The 12,538-nt window shown below is 36.0% G+C and overlaps 1 protein-coding gene and 1 long non-coding RNA gene across 2 annotated transcripts in view; both read left to right on the top strand.

Moving 5' to 3' along the window:
• The window catches only part of LOC126620641 (uncharacterized), a 70,398-nt gene that overhangs the window by 29,963 nt on the left and 27,897 nt on the right, over window positions 1–12,538 (top strand). The gene's annotated exons all lie outside the window — the stretch shown is intronic.
• Window positions 2,517–3,743, top strand: LOC126620638 (protein IRX15-LIKE-like). The gene has a single exon (XM_050288852.1). The coding sequence runs from the start codon at window positions 2,716–2,718 to the stop codon at window positions 3,679–3,681; it is 966 nt and encodes a 321-aa protein (XP_050144809.1). The 5' UTR covers window positions 2,517–2,715; the 3' UTR covers window positions 3,682–3,743.

The raw sequence follows: 12,538 nt of genomic DNA on the forward strand, positions 1-12,538 counted from the left end.
TCATAGATCTGCCTATGTTAAGGTAGTGGTACCACCGGCTGCCCTAGGCAGTGATCTCTAGGTTTGTCCTGCCTTTTTCGACGGTCTGCTTATCTGTGTCGCAATTGTGGGACACGTCGTTCGTCTCTAGCCAGAGAGTGTGCTACTTGTGGTTGTGCTTGGCGTTGATTACTACTTAAATTTGAGCCAGAACGTTCTTGAGCTTCTTCTCGTTTCCTGTGATGCCTTCTCCAGTGTGAGGTGTGATAGGATTTTTACCACCTGCAAACATAGGGAACAAAACACTTAAAAATACTTGGAAGAGAATAAGGCAATTGTAGTATAAACGGCTCAAGCAAGGTCATTCTCCACAGAAATTGAATGAATCATTTGTATTTAAACCAATTCTTAATTAATTATTTGAAATTTTTTTTGAAAAGATTGATTTTAGGATTTAAAATAATAAAAATGAATTTCAAATAAAAACAATTCAATAATTGGCAAAGTAAGAAAAACTAAAGAAAATGTTCAAATCAATTTAAGCACTATGATTCCGCCGTCATCGCTAATAATCCTATGCAATTTTACCAATTACTTATGAATTTTCACATACACGCTATGAAGGTTAGGTTTTCCTAATGCATATTTTCCTTGTGATGTTCAAGTGAAAATGTATATCTAACATGCAATTCGTTTGTGATGTTCATATCAAATATAAACATGCAACACTCATTAAGCTTTGTGAAAACCCTTTGAAAACCATGCAACCCTTAAGCGCATCATGTTTGCCTTAAGTGAACTTACAATTACTAATCACAAGAAGCCTTCCTCAATTTCAGGGTGATGTTCCAACAGAAATTGCATCAAATTACTTGTCTAATTACCATAATGGTCTTGAATCATTAAGACAATTAGATAGGTTAAACACGGTGAGTAATAATTCAAAGCAAGCATGCATCAATTTATAAGCAAATTAACAAAATCACATATTTATGCTAAGGCTCGTAGCCTTACCCTAGCAGAAGGACACGCGTAAATATTATACAAAATATGATATCACTCAAATAATTTGGGATACAATATTGAATTTCTCTAATTTCCAATTCTGATTTGTATTCGTTTCATTGACCTAAAAAGGATTAGAAATGATTTCTACTCACTTGGAAAACCAAAAAAATATAACGTAACGCAGAGGATTCTTCACCCCACAGTTTCCTTGTTAAATACGTGTTCCCAATTGTCTATAAAATGGGTGTGGCTACTTCTACAAATAAAGGTTTTTTTTTTCTTTTTTTTTTTGGGTAAACCCTAATAGATATTTATTAATTAATTATGCATCCAATAAAGTGATATTCAAATTGAGTGCTAGAATGCAGGGGCACTACCCTGATAAATTGATCAAACCATTCAAACGATTCAAACCTGCATCTGCTATAAACCTAATAAATTCACGAACTTGTTTTAATCTAATAGAAAGAAAGAGACGAAATATTTGGAACGGCTAATTCAAGTTTGAACCCCGCCAATGCTTATTTGGGGCCACCGACTTTGATTTTGCTTACCATATAACAGGAGGGCCAAAAGTAGGATGTCACCTAATGTGTTACTTGGAATATATGAAGAAATGAATTGGCCTATCATTAATGTGTGGTGGACTACTTTCTATTTAAAAAATAATACTTTGCTTTTCAAATATTTCTTTTAAAATAGCATTTGATTTGGGGGTTCAACCATAAACTTCACATTGGTCATTTTCACCACAAAATTTGGAGATAGCATATATAGATGGGACTGCACAGATACAAAGGTGTAGACACATGTAATGTAACAATATTGTTCAAACTTTAAACTCATAACTCAAAATAAGGTAAGATTGTAGCGCAAAGTAACTGCCATGCACCTTCCAATCCTGCCCTAAATAACTCAACCCGGTTGAGGACATCTTTTCCTACCAAAAGTTGAATCCACTATCCATCTTTGGCGACTTTTACCACCTTTCCTCCAACAAAATACCACAAAATTAAGCAAAGAATATATGCTTTAGCATTAGTGCATTAGCGAACGAGATTTGGTTGGATTCTAATTAATTTACATCACTAAAATACTGTTTTGATTGGAACTCAAAAATATGAAATTTTGACCTACAAGGACTGCTTGCGAAACCCACTCATGGTCCAACCTATGGTATACATGTTACGAACTTTAGCCTACTACTTCAGTTTTACAAGCATTACTCTCTCAACCGGCCGAAGCGTTTTTAGTTGGTACTAAACTGATATTTCTTTGTTTCGGGCCTTAACCTCGGTTTTAGAAATCCTCTTTGTGAGAATTTTATAAGTATTACTCTCTCTACAAATTCTCTTTGTGAGAATTTTAGAAATTCTCACTTTTTATACGTTTATTGTATATCGTATGATCAAATTTCGTTAATTAAAATTTATTTTTAATTTTAAATAAAATAATTTTAAATAATTTTTTATTATACGGTAAACTGAATAAAATCCAGATGAGATTCAAAAGCTGCTTTAAGAGGAGACGCCACCTCATGGAAAGCTCAACTGTTCTGTTCCCACATTGGCATTCGTGTCCCACTCAATCCCCTCCGTGATTTCTCTGTCGCGCTCTCTAACTTTCAAGCAAATGAATTATGAAGCCAAGAAAGAGAAATCCCAAGATAATTAAAAAAGACAAAGCAAAGAGCAGCGTCTGACTCTCTCTCTCTCTCCCTGTGTGGAAATGAAGACCACCAACAGCACTACCACCACCGCCAACACAAACACAAAACTCATCCTCCTCCACCCCCAAGCAATCCACAAACCCACCACAAGCGGCGGAAGCCACCGCCTGTGGCTCCTCTTCTTCTTCACCTTCTTTACCCTCGCATTCACCCTCACTCTCATCAGCACCACCATCCCCCAAACCCTCCCCACCTCCTCCCTCACCCCCACCTCCGTACTCTCCCTCCCGCCCGCCGTCCTCGACGCACTTCTTCACTACGCCATTTCATCATCAAACACCTCGTCAGCACCCCACATGTCCCCGCCGGAACTCACCTCCATATCCTCCGCCCTCACCCGCCTCTGCGCACCCAACTGCAATTTCCTCGTTTTCGGCCTCACCCACGAGTCCCTTTTCTACCACACGCTCAACCTCAACGGCCGCACCGCTTTCGTCGATGAGAGCGAGTTCCTCGTCTCCCGATTCGAGCAGGCCCACTCCCACCACAGCCTCGAGGCGTACGACGTGTCATACGTGACCCAAGTCAAGGACCACAAACAATTGCTGTCAACGACCAAATCCCAGGTCAAAAACGAGTGCCGGCCGGTCCAGAACTTGTTGTTCTCGGACTGCAAGATCGGGATCAACGACTTGCCGAACCACATATATCAAGTCCCTTGGGATGTGATTCTGGTCGACGGCCCACGTGGGTATTCTCCGTCGTCTCCGGGGCGGATGTCGGCTATTTTCACCGCCGGAGTTTTAGCCCGGAGCAAGAGGGGCGGTGGGGATAAAACTCATGTTTTTGTTCATGATTTTTCAAGAGAGGTTGAGAGGATTTTTAGCGACGAGTTTCTTTGCCGGGAAAACTTGGTGGAGGCTGTGGGTAGTGTAGGGCATTTTGTGGTGGAGAAAATGGAGGATCATAGCTTTGAGTTTTGCAGAAATTCACCATCATCTTCAAAAGGGGACGAAGATGATTAATTGAGCTGGGTTTTGTAAATTATATATTTTTTGTTAATTATTTACATAATATTTCTTGTTCATCATCTTTCTTTCTTTTTAATTTAAACAACAGGGGTAATAAGATCAACAAAGGAATGATGAATGGGTTTGTGGAAAGTTTGGGGGGTTATGTGTTCAGTTTGGTTTTGCACTGTTCGGTTACTGAGAAAATAGAAGGGGTTGGAAAAAGAATAGAAATTTTGGAGTTTTCCCTTGAATCCATAAATTCTCAAATAGTGGAAATCATTGAAAAGCGGTAGACGTTAAACGCTCCAATCCCACCACCCCCAAAAAGATAAACAACAAAATTCGAATTTAAAATTATGCATCCGTTTCCTCTATAAACTTATTGGCAAGTGCCACCTCGATAGAAGAATTATAGTTATGATTATCTAAACTACGGAGAAAAAAAATTAAAATTGAGTGTTCAAAATTCAGCATAATTTTTGTAAAGTTCTCACTCGATAGAATAATTATACTTACGATTATCTAAATTGTGGAGAAGAAAATTTGAAATTGTGTGTATAGAATTCAGCATAATTTTTGTAGATTAACTATCGAGCAATGCAAATATAATAAACCTTTGTTATTAATTATGTGACGAGAAAAATCGAGATAAATGAATAGAACCTTAGCTGGATCTCGCTGGTGCCACCTAAACGGTAGGTGCTGCCCTTTGGCTCAGCAATATGGAACCTCTCAACAGCTCCTGTTCCTTTAGGGTGCGTTTGGTACGCAGACGGAACGGAACGGAATGGGACGGGACGGAACGGGACGGAACGGGACGGGACGGGACGGGACGGGACGGAACGAAGGTGTAATTTTTGAAAAAGACATGGGGTATATTTGTCTTAAAATGGTAAAACAGTGTGTTCCACAGACGTGGAACAAACCCGTTCCAGGGGGGGAGGTGGGACGCAAAAACACCCAAAATCTGTCCCGTGGAACAACCCGTTCCACCCATTTTTGGCGCACCAAACGCGGGACGGAACGCCTCGTCCCGTTCCGTCCCGTCCCGTCCCACGTACCAAACGCACCCTTATGTATTAGGGTCGTGTATCCAAGCCCTCATTTTTATTTCTCAAACACTTCTCACAATTTTCACAATGGGATCAAATGAATTGAAAAAGTCAATAACAAAAAATTAACAAGAGTATGTAGGAGAGCTGAATGTGGGAACAACATTATTCTTTTTACTATTATCGTTCTTATTATTATTATTATTATTATTGTTATTATTTCTATAGCATTATTGTGTCTTTCATATATAAAATCACAAGAAAAACGAGAAAGAAGGAAAGAAAGAAAGAAAGAAAGAATAGAGAACGTGTCGGTGACCATATGAGTTGCACTAGTGGTATTTATAGCAGCTCCAAATATTTTTTGGAAAAAATAGCAGCTTGATCCCCTCTCTCTTTTGTATTTTAAGATTATATATTGTATCTAAAGGGGGTGTATTTAATTAAGAATTTGATTGAATTCTATTAGAATTATAGACCCCCAAGGAGTCTATGAATTTTAATAAATTCATATAAACTCCTTATGAATTTTAATGGGAGTCACAGGCTTCAAGTGGAATTAAAAGGAATTTTACATGAATTTTTTGAGTTTGATGGATATTAATGGAGCTTTTATAACATTTACAGAAGATGCCAAAGGTCACAATGAGGATGCCAAAAGAAAAGTAGAAAAGAAATGAAGATTTCTACGGTGATGAAGGGGAGTGGTGTTGGCAAGTACAACTTATATTGGGTGATTATGAGATACTAAGATCATGCAAGGAAATTGAACAAATAAAAAAAGGATCAAGCAAGGAAATTGATGCTTAGAATTCGATAGAGTTGAATTGAGATTTAAGGTTCTCTAAAACAAATAATAAAAAAAATTGGCCATGAGGAGAAGACAAGGACATTGTTGATTATAGGTTGTCTTCATTGAAGAGAAACGATATAAAGATTTGGCCATACAGAGAAGACAAAAAAATTGAAAAAGAAGGCATCTTACCTTTGCATGTCTGCTTAGAAGAAGAGTTCGTTTATATCCAAGTCGGCTCATATTTGGTAGAGGGAGGAATCACAAAAGAAATCTTACGGTAGAGGCATGATTTGTGAGGGCTTTTGGTATTTATATTTTTCATTCTAGAATCCACCAAAATCTTTCAACCCTTAAATTCCTACAAATTCATTGAATTTTGAATACAACCAGATTTTGAAACATTTTAAAAAACTCGAGATTGAATACCATCAGATTTTGATACTCTTCAAAAATCAAGATTAAATACCACTAGAGTTTGATAGATTCATTTAAACTCTTAATTCTTTCAAAATTCATCAAAATCTTAATTGGATACACCCTCCTAAGTAGGAGGCCCACATGTTTCCTCATTTATGAATAATCTAAAACTACATTAATGAAATCCTCTTTGTGAACCAAAAAATGGTGAAAAGATATCTTTGTCTTCTATCACAACAAAAAAAGTTAAGGACAGTAACGTAATTTCACAAAACAAATTTTGCTGTTTTTTTTAAATCTCACCTACATGTAAGTTTGTCATCTCTAATTTTTTTTAAACAATCTCTCTCCCTCTCTCCTCTCCCTCTCTCCTCACTCTCAAGTTCTCTCTCACTATCTTCCTCTCTCCTTCAATTTTAACAACCAAAGTAAAAAATTTCACACACTTTATGTGTTGGCATATACTAGTATATTTTAACTAAATAAAATTAACAATTAATTTTTTTTAAATTATTATTCTTTATTTGAGAATTAATTATACAAAGAAAAAAACATTTAAAATTAGAGATAGTTAATCTTCTAAGACCATATCCAACTCTTAGGTTAAAACCTAAAATATTTAGCCCAAAAAATTTAGATTTTAACCCAGAAATAGCTTTTATGCTCCAAATCTTGTGGATTAAAATTTTAGCCCAGATTATTAAAGAATGAATTTAGGCTAATTTTTTTTTATAAAGTAACTTTTTTTGAAGAAAAATTATGTAGACTATCTTAATTTAATTTTATGAACATTTTAAGCAAAAAATTATTTAGATTCCGACAAATATTGAAAAATCACTAACCAACACCATGAAACTCATGAAAACTATGAAACAATATCAAAGACATAAAAGAATTTTTTAAATTACTTTAGTCATTGGATTTAAATTTGGACCAATGGATCTTTTTTTTTACTGTTGGATTTGATAATATTAGAGATTAACCGTTCGATTCAATAAATTTATAAATATAAGATGAAAAAAAAGTACACAAATATGGTGGGTTAGCCCCACTAACCCGAGAGAATCCTAGGCTAAATTTGTCCCATAAATGAGTTTTGTGTTAAAACTCATACTTGCTCTAAGAGTTAGGTTGAAGTAAGTTGTGGTAAGTTTAGAACCTAAAATTTGAGAGGAGGTCTAAACGCATGAAATAAATGGACAGTTTATTATGAATATAATACTTGAAACTTATATTTTTATTTTTTTGTACAAAATAATAGAAACAAAAATTGATACTTACACTATTAATTTGTTATATACATTTGAACGACAAAATAATTTTCAAATTGAAATAATTTTTTGTAGTTTAAGAAATGAAAATGCTTGATTTTGAAATTTATATTCTCAACAAGACAAGGAAGGAGATCATTTGACAACGAGAAATGCAAGTATTATTCTTTTAAAATTTATAACGTGCTACTAAATCTTATTGTCCCAGTCATACGCGCCCGATCCAACGCGTGCAACCATTGGGCGACGTGCGACGGTGTAAACAAGAAGCTTCGGGAAATATAGCGATTAGTGAAGGACTAGGCGACAAGCTAGAGACATAACAAGTACGTAAGTTCCGTTGACGTGAAGTATTCTTTTTTTTATTTTTATTTTTCCGGTCACGTGACTCCTCGTGACCAATGCTTACATTATGGCAAAGGGATCTTTCGAGGGAAAGTGTCGGTGTGTGAGTGTATGGTCGTGGACTGCCAAAAATAAAATATTTAGAAAACTTCCTAAATTTTCTAGTTACCAATTAAAAAAAATAACTGTAGAAATTAAATGATATGCTTACTTGTAAAAAAAAAGTAACCAATTTTAATTTAGAATCAATTATACTACTTAGTACTACGGTCTCGTAGTATTCCTCTTCATTCGTAAGTGAGAGGTCTTAGGTGTAAATCTCGTTGATGATGAATTCGATACTTAATTAGGTTGTTCATTATGTAGCTTAACCGAATTCTCTCTCCCCATAATGTATAATATATCTTGTACTAAAAAAAATAAAAAATTTAGAATCAATCCTATTTATAGAAAATTTCTAGATAGATTTAGAGTTTGGATAGGAGGATCCTCTTCGGATTCTATTTGTGAGGATCCTGGAGATCTTCAAATCGTGTTTATTAATTATACATCATGCGACCAGTTTTCGTCAAGTACTATTTATGTTTAATTTTAAATAAAAATATTTAAAATAATTTATGACTTCACGATTTACGATAAACAGACATGATTTGAGGATATTCAGGATCCTCATTCAACTATTATATATATATATATATATGTTCTTTATAAATAAATAATCATTATAAGATAAACTTTATTCAAACCTACTTGTTTTATCTAAAGCTGGACATTTAAAAAAAAAAAACAGGACTGAACCGCCCGACCGCACCGGGGGCTTGGTTTGATTTGGTTTTTTTTGTTTTTTTAATTTTCAGCGATTAAACCAAACCACACCGACGTTAATCGGTTCCCAAAATTCTTAAGGTGCGGTTAACCGAATTGACCCGCATATATATAATTTTAGCTTTTTAATTGTAATTAATACGTGTAGTAACATAAATGGTTAGTTATTTACGAGTTACCATTAGGGATAGACAACTGTTATGGCAGGCGGGTAATTGCGGTTATTTACCCATAACCGTTTACTCGTTGAATAATTGTATAAACGGTTATACCTATATCCATAACCGTTTATAAACAGTTAATCATACACATAACCATGTATTTAACCATAACCGTGTAATCGTTTTTAACCTGTTTATCATTTTTTACCCATTTACTCTTTTTTTACCCGTCTACATGTTTTTTCTAACAACTTTAAAATTAAAATAGAAATTTGTTATATTTTAACACTAAAACACCGTTATAGGTACATTTCACATGCATTTTCATATTTTAATTTCTAAGTACTAAAAAAAACTTACACATATTATTGTATCATTGATGATAAATGTTACGATTACCGTATGCTCATGTCATGCAAATCGTTCTTGTTATGAAACTTGTGTGGTTGACAATTGATTAATATCATAAGAAGAAGAGAAAATAAAACAAATACTGAGGCATCAAAATAAGAACTAGTGCATCCATGAAAATAAATTAGGAAGCAGCTTGGGACTCTGGCCTGGATATTGGTCAGCAGCACCACGAACAATTGCTTCTCCTTCCTCAATTATTTACCACATGTCAGACCAATCCAAACCTCCATTCCAATTAATCCAAAATAAAAATCATTGAATTAATTTTTGAAAAATAAAAAGAGAAGAGAAGTGGGTGTTGTGGTTGTTGGAAGTCAAAATGAGGTGCCGCCATCATCGATGACTAAAAATGGGCAACGAATCCACTGTTTTGCTGGAGATGAGAGAGAGAGAGAGGCGGAGATGAGAGAGATGAGCGGCGGGTGACGGAAGAGGTCAAACAATTTTAGAGTCATTTATTTATTTATTTTTTTTATTTTTAAGTTTTACATATATTAAAATAAACGGTTAAATAGGTACCCATTTATAACTGTGGGTAATAATTATAACCGTCCATTTAAATTTCACGAGTAAACGGTTATGCCCATCACCGTTTATTTGTTTAAACTGTTATTTATAACCGTAACCGTGAGTTTTAAATGGACGGGTAACTGCAGTTACCTGTACCCGTGGGTATTTTGCCCATCCCTAGTTATCATGTTTCCACCACATGAAAACAAAACTTGATTAATTTAAGAGTCCCTTTGGAGAAAAACAGAGGGCACCATTTGGAGAAGGCATCTGTTGTTGTTTTGGTGCCCTCCTTGGGCTCCTTCATTTATATTTTTCTTTGAGCAATCATTTATATTGGTGCTATGTTCTATAGCTTTTGTGAGAGAAATTTTTTAGGGATTTTCATCTTCACACAAACCAAGAACCGATCCAAACCAACTCACCACTGTTGGTCAACCGACCTGATCGGTTTTTAGACCCAGCTTGGTTGATTTCGGTTTGCAATTTTGGCCTAATCGACTAGGTCAGTTTGGTTTCAGTTTTGTCCCAAAACTGACTCGAACCAACACACGCCCACCCTTAGTTTTATCTCCACATTCGATTCAACAATTTTCTCCATCAAACTCTCAAATATGTCCTAAATAAATAAGAAAAAAAAATAAAGATAAGTGTTTTTCTCTCTACACCAAATAACCCTAAACCCACCACATCATTGCACCTCTCCATTATTTCCAACGAACTCAAACCAAAGGTCGGCAAATTTTCTCCCTATGTCGCTGACGACTGTTACTCCTTCCATTCAATCGTTTCTCTTTCTTCTCTTCCCACTTCAAAGCTTGAGAATAATATGAAGCACCATACTCTGTTGGTGTCAACGTAGGAACCAGCACCAAACATGGCCTCTCACTATTCTGTTAGATGAAGTTAACGTGAAGCTGTTATCATTGCACCTTGAGGAGTTTGATTTAGTTTAAACTCTTATCCTTTCAGCCATTCCTAGTTTATAGGGTTTTTTTTTTTTTTTTTTTTTTTTTTTTTCAAATATATGTTGTGATCTAAGCTGCACATGTAATCTTTATAGCTTTTTGTTTGTACTTTTAAACTTTGAAAAGTTCCTTGTATCTAGGGTTTTCAAACCCATGCTGTAACATTGAGATTATTATAAATACATGCATCCTAGTGTTGATGGGGTATGCAATTGAAGTGAAACCCTCAACATACTTAAGTTTTACATGGTATTGAGCCTTACTGTCTAACAACTAGATCCAATTTTTTTTCCATGCTTCAATGGTTGAAAACAATGCCAATTCTTCCAATCCCACCCTCTCTCACCAATCCCACGAACCCTACCACCAATCCATTTCATCCCTTTTCCACTGTTGTGAACATCAAGCTTGACCAGACCAACTACCCACTATGGATGGTACTTTGGTGTGCCCTCCCAAGAACTTTCCTAGCGTGACCACTGTGAATCCTGCGTACACTACATGGGTTCAACATGATTAAACAATCCTTAGTTGGATAAATGGCTCCTTGACTGCTTCTGTACTATCTGTCGTGGCAAGCAAGAGGACTGCTTGAGCCACTTGGGAAGCTTTGGAGTAGAGCTATGCCTTCACCTTACAAAACAAATTTTTTTCTTCTAAGAAATGAGTTGCTGCAGACCAAAAAGGGTGATGTCTCTATCATGGATTACCTGGATCACATGAATGCCATCATTGATAACCTTGCCCTAGCGGGGCAACCAGTAAATGATGATGAACTCATGCAGATTGTGTTGAACAATCTTGGACCTATCTCTGAAATTACAGTAAGTGCTGCCCAAGTTTGGGATTCACCTATAACCTATCCCACTCTTGAGGCACTTCTGTTGACCACCGAGCGTAGAGTGATGGATTAAAATCCTTCCTTGGCTGACAATCCACCTGTTAATGCCTTAGTTGCTGCTTGAGGCCGAAGTGGATAGCGCTTGCGTGGAACTGGGAAAGGTGCATCCCCGTCCAATCGTGGACTTCCTTCCAATCAATGAGGATACAATCCTCGCAACAACAATAACTAGAGTAACCAGCCAACTAATGGTGAGAGATTTCCTTGTCCAGGTGAGCGTAATATTTGCCAAATTTATGGCAAACCAAGTCATCCTGCTCTTGATTGCTAGCAAAGGATGAATGCTGCTTATGAAGGTCGGTTTCCTGCCAAGGGGCTCACAGCAATGTCCTCATCACCTATCACCTTGAACAAGTAGCCAAATGGTACTTGGCTACTCGACACAAGTGCTAATGCTCATATCACTCTTGAAATTTAGAATTTGGTCAATCCCAAAGAGTACAATGGTAATGATACTATGTAGGTAATGACTTTGGCATCTCTATCTCTTACTCTGGTTCAAATCAACTACATACTAAAACTTGCTCATTTGATTTACGTAATGTCCTTCACTATCCCACTGTTTCTCAAAATATAATATCTGCCCATAGGTTCATTTTAGACAACCATTACTACTTGCTAATTTTCCCTTATTTTTTCCTTGATAAGAACCTCAAGACCCGGAAGACACTTTTCGAAGGGAGATGTGAGAATGGGTTATACCCATTTCCAAGTGGCAGTGGACAACTCAAGTATCCAATTTTAGCCTTTGTAGGGATTTGGTGTTCAGTCCAAAAATGTCATGCTCGGCTTGGTCATCCTACCAATTCAATAATTAAGTTTTTAGTTTCAAATAAATTGGTACCAATTCATGGTACCACTGGTGTAAGCTTTTGTGAGTCATGTCCCTTAAGAAAAAGTACTAGGCTACCTTTCAAAGTGTCTCAGTTTGTTTCTCAATTTCCCTTGCAACTTATGCACTTGGACTTCCCGAATTATTTCTATTGAAATTTTTTGTTATTATGTGTTGTTTGTGGATGATTATTCTTGTTACTCCTGGATTTTTCCTATGAAAACAAAAGTGAAGTCTTTGAATTTTTTGTAAAATTCAAGGCTAGTGTCAAAAATAGATTTAATCTTTCAATTAAAATCCTTCAATGTGATGAAGGTGGAGAGTATAAAAGTCATGCTTTTCAGAAGTTTCTCACTGCAAATGGAATTTCACAACGT

This window comes from Malus sylvestris, chromosome 5 (assembly GCF_916048215.2).
Source record: "Malus sylvestris chromosome 5, drMalSylv7.2, whole genome shotgun sequence".
In the NCBI taxonomy this organism is placed as follows: domain Eukaryota; kingdom Viridiplantae; phylum Streptophyta; class Magnoliopsida; order Rosales; family Rosaceae; genus Malus; species Malus sylvestris.